The sequence below is a fragment of the Coffea arabica genome, chromosome 8c (genome assembly GCF_036785885.1).
Source record: "Coffea arabica cultivar ET-39 chromosome 8c, Coffea Arabica ET-39 HiFi, whole genome shotgun sequence".
NCBI classification, from domain to species: Eukaryota; Viridiplantae; Streptophyta; class Magnoliopsida; order Gentianales; family Rubiaceae; genus Coffea; species Coffea arabica.
In genome coordinates, this window is record NC_092325.1 from 41,429,653 (window position 1) to 41,448,709 (window position 19,057).

At 37.5% G+C, this 19,057-nt stretch overlaps 5 protein-coding genes across 22 annotated transcripts; 1 reads left to right on the top strand and 4 right to left on the bottom strand.

Moving 5' to 3' along the window:
- Window positions 1-797: 797 nt before the first annotated feature.
- Window positions 798-6,026, top strand: LOC113706993 (uncharacterized). 16 transcript variants are annotated; one of them, XR_011820607.1, is made up of 11 exons: window positions 798-1,232; window positions 1,326-1,435; window positions 1,859-2,049; window positions 2,193-2,366; window positions 2,617-2,709; window positions 2,922-3,022; window positions 3,500-3,580; window positions 3,689-3,901; window positions 4,001-4,301; window positions 4,844-5,283; window positions 5,421-6,026. XR_011820607.1 is itself a non-coding variant. In XM_072063880.1 (11 exons), exons 5-9 carry the CDS (start codon window positions 2,688-2,690, stop codon window positions 3,781-3,783), a joined length of 297 nt encoding a protein of 98 aa, XP_071919981.1. In that variant the 5' UTR covers window positions 798-1,232; window positions 1,326-1,435; window positions 1,859-2,049; window positions 2,193-2,366; window positions 2,617-2,687; the 3' UTR covers window positions 3,784-3,901; window positions 4,001-4,301; window positions 4,844-5,419. The 16 variants fall into 16 exon arrangements, 5 of the variants coding, with proteins under 5 accessions (XP_071919981.1, XP_071919983.1, XP_071919982.1 ...); XR_011820610.1 differs by having other exon boundaries at window positions 4,844-5,246; XR_011820609.1 differs by lacking the exon at window positions 5,421-6,026 and adding an exon at window positions 2,806-2,826 and having other exon boundaries at window positions 4,844-5,419.
- On the bottom strand, window positions 5,969-8,573 carry LOC140004073 (uncharacterized). 2 transcript variants are annotated; one of them, XM_072063878.1, is made up of 2 exons: window positions 7,149-8,573; window positions 5,969-7,060 (listed from the first exon to the last, which is right to left on the bottom strand). In XM_072063878.1, the coding sequence occupies exons 1-2, from the start codon at window positions 7,737-7,739 to the stop codon at window positions 6,377-6,379; spliced, it is 1,275 nt and encodes a 424-aa protein (XP_071919979.1). In that variant the 5' UTR covers window positions 7,740-8,573; the 3' UTR covers window positions 5,969-6,376. The 2 variants fall into 2 exon arrangements, with proteins under 2 accessions (XP_071919979.1, XP_071919978.1); XM_072063877.1 differs by having other exon boundaries at window positions 5,969-7,075; window positions 7,149-8,188.
- LOC113706175 (uncharacterized) lies at window positions 8,417-11,175 on the bottom strand. 2 transcript variants are annotated; one of them, XM_027228068.2, is made up of 2 exons: window positions 10,509-11,175; window positions 8,417-9,247 (listed from the first exon to the last, which is right to left on the bottom strand). In XM_027228068.2, exons 1-2 carry the CDS (start codon window positions 11,097-11,099, stop codon window positions 8,594-8,596), a joined length of 1,245 nt encoding a protein of 414 aa, XP_027083869.1. In that variant the 5' UTR covers window positions 11,100-11,175; the 3' UTR covers window positions 8,417-8,593. The 2 variants fall into 2 exon arrangements, with proteins under 2 accessions (XP_027083869.1, XP_071919980.1); XM_072063879.1 differs by having other exon boundaries at window positions 8,417-9,274.
- Window positions 11,176-12,204: 1,029 nt separating this feature from the next.
- LOC113706550 (17.1 kDa class II heat shock protein-like) lies at window positions 12,205-13,990 on the bottom strand. The gene is made up of 3 exons (XM_027228471.2): window positions 13,855-13,990; window positions 13,581-13,769; window positions 12,205-12,932 (listed from the first exon to the last, which is right to left on the bottom strand). Exons 2-3 carry the CDS (start codon window positions 13,725-13,727, stop codon window positions 12,429-12,431), a joined length of 651 nt encoding a protein of 216 aa, XP_027084272.1. The 5' UTR covers window positions 13,728-13,769; window positions 13,855-13,990; the 3' UTR covers window positions 12,205-12,428.
- Window positions 13,991-14,001: 11 nt separating this feature from the next.
- LOC113706551 (17.1 kDa class II heat shock protein-like) lies at window positions 14,002-15,013 on the bottom strand. Its single transcript, XM_027228472.2, has one exon. It carries the CDS (start codon window positions 14,885-14,887, stop codon window positions 14,279-14,281), a length of 609 nt encoding a protein of 202 aa, XP_027084273.1. The 5' UTR covers window positions 14,888-15,013; the 3' UTR covers window positions 14,002-14,278.
- Between the last annotated feature and the right edge of the window lie 4,044 nt (window positions 15,014-19,057).

The following is a 19,057-nucleotide window of genomic DNA, read 5'->3' on the forward strand; positions in this document are numbered from 1 at the left end:
CCAGTTCTGGTGGTTATACGACCCTGCACCCAATGCTTGAACCATTTTATCCGGGCTTTCCAATTAGATATTGTGAGAAGAATTTTCGGCTTCAACAAACAACTCTTTGAATGCGAAGATTTATTGCGAAAGCTAATAAGCACTACACATGAGCAGCAGCAGTATCAAGTCAACAACAACAACTACTAATCAACCATATATAGTCTAAGTGCTTAGGAAAGTTGCCAAATCGTCTTCTTCAACATGCTGATGTGTCGCTTTTCAACCATATATAGTCTAAGTGCTTAGGAAAGTTGCCAAATCGTCTTCTTCAACGTGCTGATGTGTCGCTTTGTGATGGGTGGAAATGTTGTCGTCCTCCTCCACGTGCTCAATGCTTGCTTTGCGGTGTTGGGTGCGTTTTGAATGAATGGGTTGTGTTTGGACCGCTTGTGTGGAGCCGAAAAAATGGACTTCTGCCCAAAAAAAAAATTATTTGCCGCTTGCATGGAACCGAGCAATGGACGGATAGTGGTGATAAATAATAATGGACCGATAGTGGTGCTAAATAATAATAAATAATAATGTTTGCCTTCTGTTAATGATAATGATGCAATTTTCCTTTCAATTTTACCTAATGTCAGGTTTTTTGTGAGATTAACTTACCTTTCACTTTTACCTAATGTCAGATTTTTGGCATTCATCGGTCAATGTGATAGCTCATGAATTACCTATTTACCCTTGCTTTACATGTTTATTTACATTCTTTTTTTGTGAGTTGACTTAGTTTTGTTATTGTTGGGTTATATATGTCAAAATAATGCTTGGCCACTGTGCAGATTTTCAGAAAGGCCTCTCTTCTTTGACTCTGATACTTACCAACGTCCTTCTCCGTACCGCCATTGAACCTGCTCCATTCTTAGTATTCTGGATTTTTCAGATGTTATCATGGTTTGTAGTTGCTTTACGCTTTCGGTTTCCATTTTCCCTCCTCCATTCTATTGTTTCAGTTATAAGCTTGGTTTGGCTTTCCTTCCTTTGCTTGTTGGTCTGTTCTTTTGAGCCTTTCGTTTCTATTCGCCTGCTCCAGCAACATTGTCTCGGTAAGTCATTCATTTATCGGTTTATATGCTTTTTTGCTATTGCTGCTTATGAACTGTGCAAGCTTGGCCCATTTTTCCCACTAACTTTGTTCTTTTTTCCCACCTTCCCTTGCTAATAAATGCTGGACGATATATGCCTCTGCTTTTGTGGTGAGCTCATTTTTTTCAAAGAAATAATTTCCCACCTTTTTCCTTCCTTTCTAGCATCTCATGTTACTGTGGGTGTCGTTTTCTCTTTTACAGCTTTATTTTGATGTCCTTGTTTGTCGAATTTGGCCGCATTTTCGTCCTTGCTTGGAGCCTGCTATGGAGCTCATCTTCTCTTATGTGTTCTGGTAGAAATTCCCTTGCAGGTTAGATGCTTGTTTCTTTGTGCCTGTATCAGTTGGTCGCTGTTTTTTTCGCCTTCCTCATCATTTTTACTTTTTTGTGATGTTGCAAAATATTATTGGACAATTTGTGGTCGTCCTTGTACGTGAGGATTGCCCCTGTTTGTGCAAAAAAAAATTTCGAATGGAAATGTTATTACTGTATTTTTCAAATGAATGCTGCATGCCTTCACTTTCCTTGCATCCGATTGGATCCTTTAGCAGCATTTCTGTTCCGCCTTTTCCCATCTGTGTTGGGACTTGATTGTCATTATTGTAATAACTGAGCTCAGTTGACTATAAGGACAGTTATATTACAATTTTGTCTTTCCATTATATTTTTCTTACCGGCCATAACAATTCATTTTGTTCTTACCGTTTTCTTCTTGTTCTTCATGCTCATGTCAGGAGGTCAATTTCTATTTACCTTTGGGTTGTATTTGTAAAAACCATAACTCTATCACTGTTGACGGCTATTGGAAGAAGGACTGTAGCTGTTTCTTTGCTCTGTCCAACCCACCACTGTTTCTTTGCTCTGCCAACCCGCCGCTGCAGGTAGAGCTATGCATTGTTGCCGGCATTTTCTGCTTGTGCTAATGGTTAGTGATGTGTTTAATTTTTGCATTCCTTTTTTGTATCATTGTTTATAGCACAACATCCTATCTTCTCTCTTACATGATTATCTTTGGGAGTTGCTTTGTTCGGTTCTCATTTTCTCTTTTATTGCTCTTTTTCTTCGAAGCTGCTTCTTCGTTTTGCTCTCCTTCATAAAGATTGGTCAGGTGAGCCAGCGGCCAACCGACGTTTTATCCATCAAAATAGAGAGAACAAGGTGAACATTTTTATGCCCTTTGTATTTCTTTCTTGTGCAATTTTGCAGATTTGATTGGAACCTGAGGTGCATTTTCTCCAAAAGGTGCATTTTTTCTCTCACCTTTTGTTTTCCCTTTTCCTTTTCTCAATCAATCAATCTTACTCTGCTCTTTTGCCCCTCTTCGCTATTTTTTTAACACAAGTCAATATTCTTCTCTCCATCTCTCTCTGTTTTTTGTTTTTTGTTTGTCTCTCAAGTCCACTGCATTCTCCATTTTAATTTTGTGTATGCTGTTTTTGCCCCTTGATTAAATTTTCTTTTATTCTCTATTAAATTTTATTTGCTGTTCTAGACTTCCAGTTGATCTCATCTCAAGCGGACTCTCAGGCAGACAGACACCCAAAAAGACTCCAACTTTCACTAATGGCGACTATCCGAATGATTGGCAAGTAACCCTTTTCTGTATTTGTCTTGAATAAGGCACCGAGTCATTTTAATCATGTTTAATGATATAGTATTTGTGGGGTTTTAACTTGAACAGATATAGCAGTCAGTCTCACTGGTATGTCAAATCTTAAATCTTTCTAAAACACTTTCCGTGAAAGATAGTTTTTTCAGTAAACCTACTTTTAATGCATAAATGAATCTCAATTACAGATGGTATGTTCAAAGGAATATACAACGGCAAGAAATACCATGTGGCAGATATTGTTGCAGTACTCAGCAGGGCTTGGAGCGTCGGTGTTGATCGAATTATTGTAAGTATATATCCCTGAACAAAACTTTGATCTTTTTCATACGGATATGTCTCGTGCGACTATTTTTCTGGTTGGTATTACTATTAGCTTGTTGCAAAGATTAAGTTTGCAGCCTATTAGTAGGGTTTCTTTTTTTTCTTTTTTTTTTTAGGGGTTGGGGAAGGAGTATCAGCGGTCCCACAAAATGAAACTCTACTTGTAGTTAGATAGATGGTACTATTAACTCAGGCTGTTTGATAGTTTGGCTTGCTCAATAAATTGCGAGAATATGAAATTTGGGTCTTTTGAAGTTCCACTTTTGGAGAAGTTCAACCTCTTGTTTTAATATCATAGAGGATGGATGAGCTTGTAAAATTTGCTGATTTGTAATTCATTCCGTTTTATTGGAGTAACAGAACTGAGAGGTTTATTTCTTGTTGGTAAGGTTGGTTATTTGCCTTCTGTAATCGGGATTAATCATGCTAAATGATTCTTTAGTTGTCTTGCGTTCTCTGTCCTAGGTTACTGGTGGATTTCTAGAGGAATCAAAAGAAGCTCTTGCTATTGCTGAAACTGATGGTTAGCCAGACATGATTTCCTTCGTTAGATTTTTCATCTTTCTCTACCATTTGTCTCTCGCTTGGTGCCTTATACCCTATATTCTTGGCAATCCATTTTCCCTTGCAGCAAGACTTTTTTGCATGGTTGATGTGCACCCAACAAGATGCAAAGTGATTGTTGATACTCTTCTGAATGCCATTCTTAAGTTATTGAATGTGTGAGAATAAGGATGAATGGATACATTTGTGATCGATTCAGGAATTTGATGAGAGTGGGGATCCCGAAAAGCATTTTCAGTCTCTTCTCTCATTGACTAAAGAGGGGGTTGAGAAAGGAAAGGTAAACTAAAGTGCTGCATTTAGAAGAACATAGAAAAGATTACTTTAGATACATGTATCTTCCTCAATTTTCTTAATGCGACAATTTAATTTTTGTAAGGTGGCAGCGATTGGTGAATGTGGACTGGACTATGACAGGCTTCATTGCTAAAAGAATCCAATGCCAGATGATTTGGGGAAGCGTAGGGGAATCCAATGCCATAAACATTGCTAAAAGAATTGGCTTTGATGAGAAGATAATTAACTGTGCCCAAGCATGGATAAACAAGTTGACCCCACAGAAGGTATTGATGCAGAAAGATTTGCTGCACCAGTGACTAATGGAAGAAAGAAGTAGATTAGAAATTCAAGCAAATAAAGCTGCATCTCTTCACTTGGATATTATGAGCATTTATTATGAGGTATGCATAAGTTGCATGATTGTAAATATTTAATCTTTGAGGAAAGAGATACTTGTTATGAGACAATATGCAATGAAAATGTTTTTCTCCTATTTTATTGCAGTCCCTGATTACCATATCTAGCCTGCTTCCTTCATTTATGTTTATCGTCACATAAGTTGCACAGAAAGCTAAAGCACTTGCATACAGCACTAGTGTAACGTGTTTGCTCGTATTGGTGGGCAAGGAATGGCTTTTCTCTCTTCTTGGCAACTTCTGTTTCCCATGATATCTATCATTTTTTATTTTAATTTCTTAACCTATACATGTATCCATTTATATAAGTGTGTTTTATTTATACACTACATGCTATTACATATAGGTGAGTACATCATATAATGTACAAGAGTATTTTTCCCTTCTTGTTTCACTTCAACTTTTAAAAGGGGTGGAAAGTGGTGAATACTCTTCTTTGTTACCTCACAGTTTGCACCCTCTTTTGCTTTATAACTTTTTGTTTACTCCATTTTTCCTTCCTAAATTGAAGAAAATAAATGCGGCAGATGACTTTGAAGGGCGTGAGACAGCTCTTGAGACCAAGGAGAGCCAACAGATCCAACAGAAATTGAAGGCTGTGAAGAAGGAAATTTAAGATATAGTGCATGAATTTGAGAACCAACTTAAAAATGCTAATGCAGATAAGTACAATCTGCTGCTGAAGAAAGCAGAGTCTGCAATTGCATCCCTTGTTGAAGCTCATCAGCCTACTGATGGTCTTTCTATTGGGAATACGGACAGTAGGTTGCATGTACCACAGCCTGGTGAGCAAATGTATGTCAATGGACTTGGGGAAAAAGTTGGCTACTGTAATTGAAGCACCTGGAGATGATGACATGGTCCTTCTCCAACATGGAAAAGTCTGAGTACATGTGAATAAACACAGTGTAGGAGCTCTTGCAAATACTGGTATAGTGGTGGAACAGCTTCTAATCAGCTATGAGGAGTAATATCAAATTTTTTTAATTATTGGCGATTATTCCAAAGTTCTTAATATATTGTCCCTACGCATGATGCTACGAATTGTTCAGCACTTTTTAATAATGCTACTCTATTAAATGATTATTATTTTTTTTTGGTCAGTCAACTTTTGGGAACACACATTATTCATCAACTTCTCAATTTGGACATATCATGGACAGTTGTTCTGAAATTGGATATTAATTGCGAGAGGAAACTCGTACTGCATGTGGACATTAGCTCTCGGCATCAGTTAAGCAGAAGACAATGGGCATTTTTTCTGCACAATTGCCTAAATGTTTTTCGTATATTTCATAGCACAATGCTCTCTATTTGGGAAGCAATGTGATATATAGGTATCAACAGACAACCTGCTACTGCTTTGTGGAAAGGCTTCTACATTGCATAGATCAGCTGATGCTTTTAACCATTGACTGGAACATATATTGCCCTGTAATGTTTGTTTACCTCCAAAGCCAACAGTTAAACATCCTTGCGTGCTTCACCTAATTATGATTAGCTTGCTTTATGTCAATTAATCGTTCTATATTGGAAAGTTAAGACACTACATGTGTTTCTTATGGAACCCGAGGGACTGAATTGGTGCAAAATCCAACTATTAGGTACTAAAAGTTATTAGACATTTAAAGAATTGTCTTTTGGTTTGAGGATTTTCATTCTGAATATAACTTTCATTTATATCATCTTCCATCAGGTGTAATTGATTGATCTGCACTGTACTTATTAGTTGAATGTTGTGATTCTCTATACTACATCAATTTTGAGATTAAAATGATCAACTACTTGTTGGAGCATACACTACTAAATCTGATGGCAGCGGGTGTACCTGTTAACATTGTAGGGAGTTATGAGAACTCTCAGGAGCCTTGGAAGCTTCTCCAGAACGAGCAATAGTGAGGAGGTTTCCTATGGACCTGTGTTTCAAACATCCAACAATACAGTTTCTTATTAGCTTATTCAGCAACACTGGGCATGTCAGTCTTTGAAATTTACACCGCGCGTAGGCGCGGTGAGCACCTCCTAGTATCTATATATCTATCTAAGGATTGCTGTGGGCATCAGCAGCTGAGCCTGAATCCCGAGGTTTTCTTGTTGAGCCTCTTGTGAACAATTGCGATAATCAGTATCCCACTAACAGCCCAAACACCATAGAGAAGTATGATTTCCGTCCAATCCGTGCTTCGTTTTATTTTTTTGCGGCCTTTAGGGTATAGCATATGGATTGATGTGAAATGAGCAGCCGCTAGTGTGACAATTGCTAAGTGGAGGAGAATCGACAGCAGAAACAGAGCCAGCCTTCCAGTAAAATCACAGATGGTGATGATGATTGTCGACAGAGCTGCCCAAAAGGATGTTATGCTTGTGAAAACGAAAAGTTCATATCTCTGGGGATGAGTGTGTGCCATTACAGCTTCTCCTGCTCTGTGTGGATTTGGCACCGGGTTACCACGTGAATCTGCTATTAGGTCGTCCTGCCAAGCTCCTCCTGGAGGGCTTATTGCAGCCTGAAAAGCCATTGTCGCAATAATTGAGGATGCCACCTGTATCCAACTACGATGCTCCCGTACTAAATCCTGTAATCCTGTAGAAAAGTCGCTTGTCTTGGCGCCAGCAACTTTGAGACGTCGTGCAATTTCCGACTTGATATTGCCAACTCCGCGTAAGACGTCTAACGCTGATTTTCCATTCGCATCCCTGGCATTCACATCTACTCCGTTCTTCTGCAATATGTACTTCGCAGTCTGCATGCAAATTTTCTTTTTTATTTGTTAAAAGGGCAAAAAATGAAATAAAAAACTTATCTATAAAAAAAAGAAAAAAAAATTTTACCTCATGTTGCTCATAGTATATGGCCAGGTGCAATATGGTCATGCCATCCTCATTTTTTGCATTCACAAACTCTGGATATTTTACTATGTCGACAAGCGTCTTCAATGCTTCCAACTGATTGTGTTTGACGCAGAGGTGCAAAATGGTTCCCCCGCCGTCTGTCTTCTCTAGAGCTGCTTGAAATCCGGCACGAATTAGCACCTGCAAGACTGCCACTCTTCCATACATGGCAGCAAGATGCAAAGGGTTTCTGCCATCTCGATCACGGGCCAAACACATAGAATGAGCAGAATTGGCATGAGATCCTGCATCAAGTAGCTCTTGCAAGACTTCCAATCTGCCATACATGGCAGCAAGATGTAAAGGGCTTCTGCCATCTTGATCACGGGCCAAACACATAATATAAGCAAAATCAACTTGTAAGATTGCTTTTACAAAATCTACATGGCCCAATATTGCTGCTATGTGAAGAGGATTCTTATCCTCGCACTTCAAAGCAGCTTTAGCAAGAGCAAGTGGATCAGCTTGAAGCAACTGACAGAGAGCGGTAACATCTCCTTCCAATGCTGCATCACAAAGCCTTCTGTCCATGGTGGAAGTGGAAGGTCAGGTCACAATTTGGGAAGCAAAGACAACTGGCAAAAGAATTACACTTGGGTGCATGGCTAGTGGCGTCAAGTGCCGTCAAGACTTAATCCGGCGACATATTTTTGTTCTACTATGATAGCCGGTAGATTCCAAGAGCCGATCAGTATTCCATGACCCGAGAAAAGGTTACTGCAGTATGTGAAATGGATTACAAGACTAGTTAAATAGAATGGGAAATGAGACGGAAGGGTAATCCCTAAACAACTGTTGTTTGCCATATTCTTCTCTAGTATAAATTCATCAAGTCCACGAAGAACAACAAGAGGAGCTTGACTGCTAGTGGGTCTCGGATGAAATAAATAAACCGGAGTTAGTAGTGCGTCTAGACATCAAGTAACATCTTTTCAGGAAAAATTTTCCGGCTGCATATAATACTGGGTCAATAGGGGAACGTGCTCTACTGGTTGAGTCTTGAGACTTAACGTACGTCACGCACTTATTGTCAAAGAAGACAAGATTAAAAGTCTAGCCATCGTATCATGAACGATGAAGTATGCAATGCTAACGCTAGCATGCTTATGTTGACTTTCCGAAGAGGCTGGAGATTTCTTCAACACCAATTTATTACGTACGGCCATATGATGGAGAATAGGATTCATCATTTTTTATTTATTCGCTGCTCGAACTTGAAATATGTGGTAGTATAAGATGGATTATAGCAGATATCCTGTAAGTTTAATTAGCAGCATTACACTGTTTAAATGTGAAAGGGTGACGCACCACACCCCATGGCCATTTGGGGAGTTCCGGATTAAGAATGGCACCAAAGATTACTTAATCCAGAAAGCTAATAAGCACTACACATGAGCAGCAGCAGCAGCAGCTGAATCCCGAGGTTCTCCTAGATGATTAAGCTGTACACGATTTTTCCTCTTGAGCTTCCTCCAAACAACTGCGATCACCAGTATCCCACCAAGAAGGCAAACACTACTATACAGCAGCACCACTCCAGCCAGAGCTGTGCGCTGCCTTCGCTTTTGTGTGAGGCCTTTAGGGTATACCGAAATGATGGATATATATTGAGTTGTCGTTAGTGTGACAATTGCTATGTAGAGCAACAGCGACAGCAGAAGCCGAGCCAAACTTCCTGTAAAATCACAGATGGTGATGATGATTGTCAACAGAGCTGCCCAAAAGGACATTTGGCTTGTAAAAACGAAAAGTTGATATCTTCGGGGATGAGCATATGCCAATATGGCTTCTCCTGCTCTGTGTGGATTTGGCACCGGGGTACCCTGTGAGTCTACTATTAGATCGTCTTGCCAACAGCCTCCCGGAGGGCTCATTGAAGCCTGAAAAGCCATTGTTGCAATAATTGAGCATGCCACCTGTATCCAACTACGACTCTCGGTTATTAAATTCTGTAATCCCGTCGAAAAGTTGCTTATCTGGGCCCCAGTCGTATGTCCAAGACGTGCCATTTCAGACTTGACATTGTCAACTCCGCTCTTCTGCAACAATAATATGTACTTCACAGTCTGCACGCAATTTTTTTTTGTTTTCTCAGCTTGTTTGTTAGACTGACTAATCAAGGCCTCGTAACCAAATACACTAACTAAGCCAAGCACTTAGAGTCAGAAGTAGCAGACTTGTTTGCTAGACTTAGACTAACTAAGCCAATCACGTTAGAGTCCCAATTTCATCGGATGACCCCAAAAGGTTTGGGACAATCACGTTAGAGTCAAAAGTAGCAAACTTGTTTGTTAGACTGACTAATTAATTAAGGCCTCGTAATCAAATAGACTAACTAAGCCAATCACGTTTTTTTCTCACTTTGTTTCCTAAATAGTTAATCAACTCTAACGATTTGTAGTGATAATGTCAAAAAGACATTTATACTCCTAAAAGTTAACTACATTGACTCCCCTTAACATATTGCTTATTTTGCACTTTATCCCTCAATATCTCTTTTTTTTTTTTCAATTCATTTGTTTATTACTAAATTTGTTAGTGAGCTCCAATATTTGATAACACCCAAGACAAATAATATCTAAAAAATTAATATTCCTTACATAATAATAGAAAATAATATTTTTTTATAGATATGGTCCTTTTGACATTTCTACTATGCAACGTTAGAGTTAAGTAATGGTTTACGGGATAAAGTGAAAAAAAAAAAAAAAAGTTACACAGACGTTCTTGAAGTCCAATTGTATATTTATGTGATTGGATTTGGAAAAATTTAATGCTGATTTTTGTTTCAAAATATGTTTTCGATAGGATTGGAAACTTTGGTACTTAGTACCCGAAAATTGCTTCTTGGAATTTGTCTTTCAGAGTAACACTTAATCCAAAAGAAGCTGTAAAAAAAAAAAAATTTTTTTTGGCTATAGATGTCAATTCCTAGAGAAGGAGATGCTGGAGATCAAACGGAAAAAATAGGTAAAATTGAAAGAACAAAAGAAAAATAATATGAAGAAAATAATAAGTAAAAACATGGAAAGGGCAAAATGATGTGAAAGAAACAACAAAACACTCTAAATTTGCTTGACGGGCAATAATGCTATATCCCTGTTTGAACCAAAAAAAAAATGAAGAATAATGCCATACCTTTGTTATTGTTCATTTTTTCCAAAAAAAAAAAAAAAATCGTTCTCAACAAAAACTAGAAAAATAAAAAGCATTACAAAAGATGAAAAGAGAGTAAAGAAATAAAAAATATAAAAAAAACTTATCCATAAAATTAATGAAAAAAGAAAGAAAAAAAGTTACCTCATGTTGCTTATAGTGTATGGCCAGCTGCAATATGGTCATGCCATCCTCATTTTTTGCACTCACAAACTCTGGATATTTTAATATGTCGACAAGCGTCGTCAATGCTTCCAGCTGATTGTATTTGATGCAGAGGTGCAAAATGGTTCCCCCGCCGTCTGTCTTCTCTAGAGCTGCTTGAAATCCGGCACGAATTAGCACCTGCAAGACTGCCACTCTTCCATACATGGCAGCAAGATGCAAAGGGTTTCTGCCATCTCGATCACGGGCCAAACACATAGAATGAGCAGAATTGGCTTGACATCCTGCATCAAGTAGCTCTTGCAAGACTTCCAATCTGTCATACATGGCAGCAAGATGTAAAGGGTTTCTGTCGTCTTGATCACGGGCCAAACACATAAGATAAGCAAGATCAACTTGTAAGATTGCTTTTACAAAATCTACATGGCCCAATATTGCTGCTATGTGAAGAGGATTCTTATCCTCGCACTTCAAAGCAGCTTTAGCAAGAGCAAGTGGATCAGCTTGAAGCAACTGACAGAGAGCGGTAACATCACCTTCCACTGCAGCATCATAAAGCCTTCTGTCCATTTCCCTGTTTTAAGGCTTTAAGTATCTCACTTTTGGTTTTCAGAACGCAACAAGGATTTGTTCGGGGAGAGGGTGACTCCTGGTTGGCTTAATAATAATCACAAGACTTTGAAGTCCACGGGATTTTCTTTCAAATTTGGGACTCGGTAAATTACTTTTTTACCCATGTGCTTTGATAATTTACAAAATCTTAATTTTCTCTAAATGAAAAGAGATGGAAGGGAAATAAGAAATAAAAAAGATGAAAGGGAAACATAAAACAAATAAATAAAAAATATCAATTCTTTTTTTTTTTACTACAATTATTATTATAGGCTTTTAAATCAAAACCTTAACGGTATTTTCTTGTTCTTATTTACCTATTTTTTATTTTAATTTCTCCTTTTTTATGTTTGAAGGAAAAAAAAAAGACGTAATGAAATGATAAATTTGTTACTTTATTAGTTTGACTTTGAGTTTTCATTATTGTTAGTTGATTTTAATCAAAAAATTAATGACGACAATTTAATTTAAATTATAAGCGAATTATATATAGATTTTTAAATCAAAAAAGAATCACGTGTTGAACTATAGGAGATAAAAGGTAATTAACCCGTGAGACTTGACACAGCCTAGGTTCTGTGTTCAGTATCCGTAGGTCCATGTTTGACGTTGTCATGTAAACCGCTGACCTTTGCCGTGTCATCTATCGAAAAGTATTTACTGCTGCGCAATTGCCCCCTGGCCCTTCTCTAATTTACAGCGATCACTTGTGATATTCGATACTAATAAAGGTTTTTGGAGGTAAATACGATATAATTATGAGCACTTCACCCTCCAATCAAATCTGACAGCTTAATCATCAATAATTTTCAACTATGGCTAACAAAAATAGACAATAGTTAAGAGAAAAATTGATGTGGGAAAATCATAATATTGATTCATTCTGTTTAAAAAAAGTTAATTAATTTGAAACCTCTGTAAAAAGTGGCAATAATAGGAGACAAAATCTATTGCATTCATTCCCACTAATTGATTCCTATATTGGCATGGTATGCCCATCAATAAGGCATGGGTTTTGATACCCATTCCTGCCTCTCATTCCCGTGTACTAAACGCCCCCAGGTCACAAAAAGTTACTCTATTCATTGCTCGTTAAACTCGCATAGATATATGTCTTACACCAAGGGAAGAAAAACACACACATGCAGACTTGTACACAAAGAAGAAGAAGATGATGATGATGAAGAACAGGTCCAAATCCAACTCAAGAAAACGGAAATTCAGTAGTACGAACGAAAAACATCTGAAACTGCGGTCCTGAAGGAATCAATGGCAGGCAAGTTAAACTCAACCGGCTTTGACCTCAATTGTCTTGTGCTTCTTGGCCTGGGGTGGGGGAAATTTCTGAACAGTAACAGTCAGCACCCCATCTCGGGAGACAGCAGAAATGGCATCAAGATTAGCATTTTCAGGCAGCACAAACTTCCTCATGGACTTGCCACCTCGCCTCTCCATCTTCAAATACTTGACCCCCTCCTCTTTCTCTCTCTTTCTTTCTCCGCTCACCACCAGCACATTGTCGTCCTCAACCTGCACCTTGATCTCGTTGGCTTTGATGCCTGGCATATCCACCACCAACGCGTAGGAATCTGGATATTCTTTGATATCAGCTGGTGTTCTTGCCATTGCCTTTGCATCTCGGACATAGGCTCTGGAGGGATTGTTTTGGTTTCCCTTGTCATGCTCCTCGCTCAACTCTAGCATGTCTTGGATGGTTGACAATATCGGATTGTCAATTCCAAAGCCCATGCCTCCAATATCCATTCCCAAGTTTCTCAAATCCATCCCTAGCTGGATTGAGCAGTAGATTTTACGCGATGCTAAATTTGTGTGAAATGCCAATAGATTGTTTGTGCGTTATATCAGGTTACCTCGGATCCTATATATATGTGTATATATATATATATATATATATATATATATATATATATATATATATATAAACCATTGAAACCTTTGAAAAGTAATGCTGCTAGAGATTTCTAGTCTGTTGGTGATGGCAAGTCATAATCTTCCATGTCGCAATTAGGTTCGTGGCATATTATCTTTCTTCTTCTGGAATAATTAAGAAAGCTACTCTAGCGAGGGCTCTACCTTTTAATAGCCCACACAGCCCAAATTCCGGATACGATTGAGCAATTGATAGGGTATTATCCAAATTCAGTATCAATCCAACCTGCTCGTCCTCTTTGGGCTCTTTGGGCTGTAGAACAAGTGTCTACAGGCAATGGCACCCAATTTCATTTTCTTTCTCGTTAGTCAACTCAGCTGATAGTGAACTGATCTTACATATTTAAACCCCCCATGCAACAGTACACTACACAAACAATTTTTTTTTTTTTTTTTTGTCGATACGATAGATCTACAATTATTCTATACTACGAAAAAGAAAAGATCTGAAGAGGTTAAGGAAAAATCGAAGAAAACTGAATCACCTACCGGTTCAAACGAGTGCACTCGTCTGGAAACCACTTGAAGTAGCTTGTCACATTTTGTAGTCAATGACGGAAGGCAAGATTTTGATCTAACCTCCCACCTCATCAAAAAGTGGTCAATGCAAGATTTTGATCTGATCTCCCACCTCATCAACTTTGATGGTGGCCGCTGAACTTAGCTCAATGGTTTACACTACACAAACAATCACAAACAATCACAGGTTAAAATACTCAACCAGTACGACGTCGTACCAGCAATAATGCACGAGAAATCATACCAATACTAATGCACGGATCCATCGCTAGTACACGAGAAATCATATCGGCACTAATGCATGGGATCCATCACTAATACACAAGAAATCATATCGGCGGTAATGTGGGAGGATATCTTACAAATTAAGAAGAACCAGAAGGCATGTATATTGCCTAATAATACTTAACATAACAGTAGAGTCATAAATTTCCAATTTCCATCATACATCCACAGGTGCACTTGCAACATTTTTGGTTTTGCCAAAAGGGGAAAACAAGCCAATGAAAGAAACAAGAAAAGTAAACATGACTAGTATTTACACCATTATATTACAATCGAGGAAATGAAAGGCTTGCTACGCAATTACTTTTATTTCTAGTGCAGTGAACCACCAACATACTGATGAAGAACGCCCGAGCCCCGGACAAAGTCCCCAGCCAGCAAGCTCACTGAGTTTTGGTTGCCTCCTGACCGTCTTTTTCGGTACCTGCTGGTCCCTGGCTGCCTTCAGTTCTAACTTCCTGACTTGCTTCTCCTCCTCCTTCTCCTCCATGTTGACCTCTTTTCACCTCAATCACCTTCGGCTTCTTGGGCTCCGGCGGGGGTGACTTTTCCACCACAACACTCAACACCCCGTCCTGATAAGTAGCACAGATTTTCTCCGTGTTGGCATTCTCAGGCAAGATGAACTTCTTCAGCATCTTCCCAAATCTCCTCTCCATCCTTATATACTTGACACCATCTTCCTTCTCCTTCTCCTTCTCCTTCTCTTTCTCCCTCCTTCGCTCGCCGCTCACCACCAGCACGTTGCCGTCCTCCAAATGGACCCTGATTTGGTCGGATTTCAGCCCCGGCATATCTAGCACGAAGTGATAGGCTTTAGGATACTCGATGATGTCGGCGGGGGTAGCTTTCATGGCTTTGGTGTCACGAATATAGGCCCGTGATGGGTGCTGGGGCTTACTCTCGGATGTATCATCCATCACGTCTAGCATGTCATAAATTGCTGCCACCATTGAACTGTCGAGCCCCATATCGCTCAATGCCATCTCCATTGTTTTCTGCAAAAGCAAGAAACCAGTACCATGCACGCACAGTATACAGTTCAGAACTCGAAAACTTTCAACCGTTAATTAAGAGCACGAACAATTTTGCTTCGTCTCTGACTAGAGCATCAAATATGTCGATATATATAGATAGTAGATATGTACAGATGATTACCACAAAGCGGTGTTGATGATCCAGTCAAGTATTGTGGGACGTGGAATGAAACAACGGTGTCATTTTGTGAAAGACTGAACTGAAGAGGACGTGGTGAGGTTGGGCGGTGAAGTGGCCACGTAGATGTAAAAATTCAGGATTGTTTGCCAGGTAATCCAGGACCTTCATGGCTGGTCTCCACGTAGGTTGAGCACTTTTATTAGAGGGATGACGATGGACGAGTCCTGTGCTGGGAGCGTTTGGCAGTTTTCGATTTAACCCCACTGAATAATTTTGATTTTCGTTTGGATTGAAAAATTTGAGAAACGAATTGAAATCTACCTAAGTCGTTCTAATTATTTAGATTATTTAAAATACATTTGAATTTATAATTGATCAATTATTAAAATATATTTTAAATGTTATAATAATTAGTCATTTCCTTCATTATGAAAGGCAAGTTTATTACACTAAGAAATCCCATGAGAGATTTATAAATTCAAATACTTTCTAAATAATTTAAACAACTAGAGAAATTTGAAATCCTTTCAAATCCTTACTCATGGTAGAGAGGTTTTTACCGCAACGGATCTTCTGTCCCACACTATGTACTACTCTCTGTCCCACTTTTTATTATATTGCTATTTCTCCTTCATAAACATCATGTTTTAATTCTTTTTTGCTTCCTTAAGATCCAATAACTATTAATTGAGTAATACACAGAATTTAACAAACTCAAAAAATCAAAATGCATAAAAAAATGAGATTTTTAATGAATTTTCTGCTGTATTTTTTAATTTTCTATTATATATTGCTTTTTTTGAAGCTGTTGTATTTATTTTTTACTTAATTAATAGTTATTGGATCTTAAGAAAATAAAAAAAATTAAAACATGATATTTATGTAAGAGAAATGACAATATAATAAAAAATGGAACAGAAAGTGGCACAAAGTGTGGAACAGAAGATTCGTTACGGATTTTTACACATAAACTAGGGAAAGATCCTGCGCGATGCGCGGGGTTAGTGCTTGTGTAGTGAAAGAGTTATTGAGCAAGTAATTAACAAATTTCTAAGAAGAAAGTGGAAGAAAGCAAAGCAAAAGGGTATACAAGGACGTAATCCACTCGTGAAAGAACTACTGGAGAAATGCTTAACAATTTTGTAACATTTAATTGAGAAGAAAGTGCAACAAAGCAAAAAATAAAATAAAAGAGATAATAATCCACTCATCACAAGTTGCAATAAATAGGAATATGTGTATTATCAATAAATCTGAAGAGACCAATTCCTTATTGATGGCTGGCTAGCCCCCGACCAATTTCTTGCTCCTCCCTGCACACGCATGGTATGACAACAAATAAAAACCACCACATACGATTAGAGCGGTTAAAAATTAAAATAGATGATTCCAACAAATTTGGACGGCTTTTAATTAGGTAATGAATATAATTAGATTCAACTAAATAATTGGTTTAAAATAGGACGAGTCATAAACGGACATAGTTTTAAATAGACCAGCTTAGATTTTTACTTTTTTTTTTCTCATATGTTTTTTAATAAGAAATAATAATATTTTATTTTAATGTAAAAAAAGACATATCAAGTTAGTAAATAATCTTTTATTACAAAAAAAAAAGAAAAGAAAAAAACCAATGAAATTTGTACACAGCCAAAAAAAAAAAAGGTGACATGGAGAGTTTCAAATGATGACATTTTACAAACTTGGAAATTGCTTATGTATTAACACAAGAAGTTAATTAACACAACAATTCAAGAGTCTGCTTGAATTTTGGAAGATGGAATGAAGAAAGGGAAGCAAAATAGTAATAATAATAATAATAATAATAAAAGAAACAGCAAATATGTTTGGTAAACTTTACAAAATAGTTATTAGATTGATGGAAAATTGAAATTTTTACCCACCTAGCAGATAGTATTTGAGTTTGAAAAATGCAATTAATTTTAAATGAATCTAATAAGTGATCCAAGTCTATCCACCTAAAATCTACTAATTAAATGGATAATTTAATTACTCATCTAGACCTATTTAAAATCTAAGTACATTACCAAAATCTATAAACTAGTAACCGATTTGGATGGGACGACTTAAATGAGTTGACATTAACAGCTATACATGTGGCCAATCTAATGCCAAGTTTGGATTGCCATTTTCTCTCAAGAAATTTTTACATTTTTCATGAACATTTTCTTAATCATCTTTTTCTCTTAGATATATCAAATCACTATAGTATATTTTTATATCAAATACAAAAATTTCAAAAAAATAGCAATCCAAATGAGTTCTAAGCATTTGAACTTGACAGCTATACATGTGCCCAATTTAAGCATTCAAACAATCTCCAAGACCTAAGACACAATGATTGTTTTTTTTTTTTTTTTGCCTGAAATGATAGCACTAAATGATTGTTTTGGATTTGTCGCTCTTTAGATCACAAGGCAAGGGCCTTGTTAGATTGCCATTTTTCTTTAAAAATTTTTATATTTTTTATGAACTCATTTTCTAATCATTTTTTTTATCTCACATATATCAAATCGTTATAATACATTTTCTACAAAGCTCCAGAAAATAATTATCCAAATAGGCTCAAATTTTCCCTCTACATATTATCTGTTTAATTTTCCTTTCAATTTTACACCTTTTCGGGTAGAACTTTTTTCTTTTTGCTCGCTCAAAAGCCACACCGCCGAAATGATGAAGACCCTCTCATATAAATTGGTGTTGAATGAAGTCTGTGTCCTCTCATGAAGCTTTATCCAACTCTAGTTGTTCCCATTTGATCAGATAGTGGACTATTGGATTGCCATTTCTAAATATCACCTTCTCTTCAAAATTAATTCTAGCTTAAGTGGACACTGATCCTGCAAGTTGAATTCTTGTAGTATAGGTGTAATCTGCAATGATGCTCCCATTCTTTTCTGCAGCAAGGATACATGGAACACCGGATGCAAATCTAGCTCCTTGTGGTAATTTCAACTTGTATGCAACCTCCCCAACCTTCTCTTATATTTCAATAGGTCCGTAGAATTTGGCTGCCAACTTAAGACTTCTTCAAACTGCCACGGATTGCTGTTTATATGGTTACAATTTAAGGAAAACCCAGTCTCCAAGTTTAAATGTTTTCTCTCTGTAATGTGCTAATCTGCAAAATTTTCCATCCTTTGCTGAGCTTTCATCAAATGCTCCTTAATGCTTGTAGATATTCTTATCCTTTCCTGCAACAGCTGTACTGCCGCAGGAATCACAGAGTCCAAATGGGGTCCCATAGGTAGTAGCACTGACTTATATCCGTATAAAGCCTCAAATGGAGTGAGAGTTAAGTTGGAGTGGTATGTTGAATTGTACCGCTCTTTTGCCAGTGATATCCATTTGCTCCAATTTGTCACAATTAAATGTGGTATTACTTAAAAAATTCAGATGGGTGTAGTTCAGTCTCCTCCAAATTATCCCAAGACCTCTTCAGACCATCCCCCTCCCCATAGTGTAGGAAGCGATCGTATGGACAAAAAAAGAGATCCATTTGCTCCAATTTGTAGGTGGCTCTTCAATCATACACCTCAAATAGGCTATTACACACTGATTTAATCTCTCACTCTGTCCATCAGTTTGAGTCTGGTAGGCAGAGCTGTAGAGAGGATCAATTCCAATTAATTTGAATAATTCCCTGCAAAAGTTACCGGTGAAGATCTTATCTCTGTCAGATATAATGGACTCGGGAATGCCATGTAATCTGTATATGTTGTCAATGAAAAGTTGTGACACCTGTCTTGCTAAAAAAGATGAGCTAAAGCAATGAATTGACCATATTTAGTCAACCTGTCTATTACCACTAAAATGGTATCAAAACCTTGTGATTTAGATACCTTCTCTATGAAGTCTATAGTAACGTGAGTCCATGCCTGCCTTGGGAGAGGAAGTGGTTGCAAGAGACGAGGATAAGGAATATTTTCAATCTTATTTCTTTGACACACATCACAAGTTTGCACATATTTGATCACATCTTG

Excerpts from the sequence above, each read along its gene's own strand:
- LOC113706551 (XM_027228472.2), bottom strand. The coding sequence starts at position 14,887 with ATGGAGATGGCATTGAGCGATATGGGGCTCGACAGTTCAATGGTGGCA.
- LOC140004073 (XM_072063877.1), bottom strand. The coding sequence starts at position 7,739 with ATGGACAGAAGGCTTTGTGATGCAGCATTGGAAGGAGATGTTACCGCT. Across the intron at positions 7,076-7,148 it reads TATACTATGAGCAACATGAG|AAAATTTGCATGCAGACTGC; the intron begins GTAAAATTTTTT and ends CAAATAAAAAAG.
- LOC113706175 (XM_072063879.1), bottom strand. The coding sequence starts at position 11,099 with ATGGACAGAAGGCTTTATGATGCTGCAGTGGAAGGTGATGTTACCGCT. Across the intron at positions 9,275-10,508 it reads TACACTATAAGCAACATGAG|ACTGTGAAGTACATATTATT; the intron begins GTAACTTTTTTT and ends AATTGCGTGCAG.
- LOC113706993 (XM_072063880.1), top strand. The coding sequence starts at position 2,688 with ATGGCGACTATCCGAATGATTG. Across the intron at positions 2,710-2,805 it reads GGCGACTATCCGAATGATTG|ATATAGCAGTCAGTCTCACT; the intron begins GCAAGTAACCCT and ends TAACTTGAACAG. Across the intron at positions 2,827-2,921 it reads TATAGCAGTCAGTCTCACTG|ATGGTATGTTCAAAGGAATA; the intron begins GTATGTCAAATC and ends TCTCAATTACAG.
- LOC113706550 (XM_027228471.2), bottom strand. The coding sequence starts at position 13,727 with ATGAGGTGGGAGATCAGATCAAAATCTTGCATTGACCACTTTTTGATG. Across the intron at positions 12,933-13,580 it reads GAGTGCACTCGTTTGAACCG|CTAGGGATGGATTTGAGAAA; the intron begins GTAGGTGATTCA and ends TGCTCAATCCAG.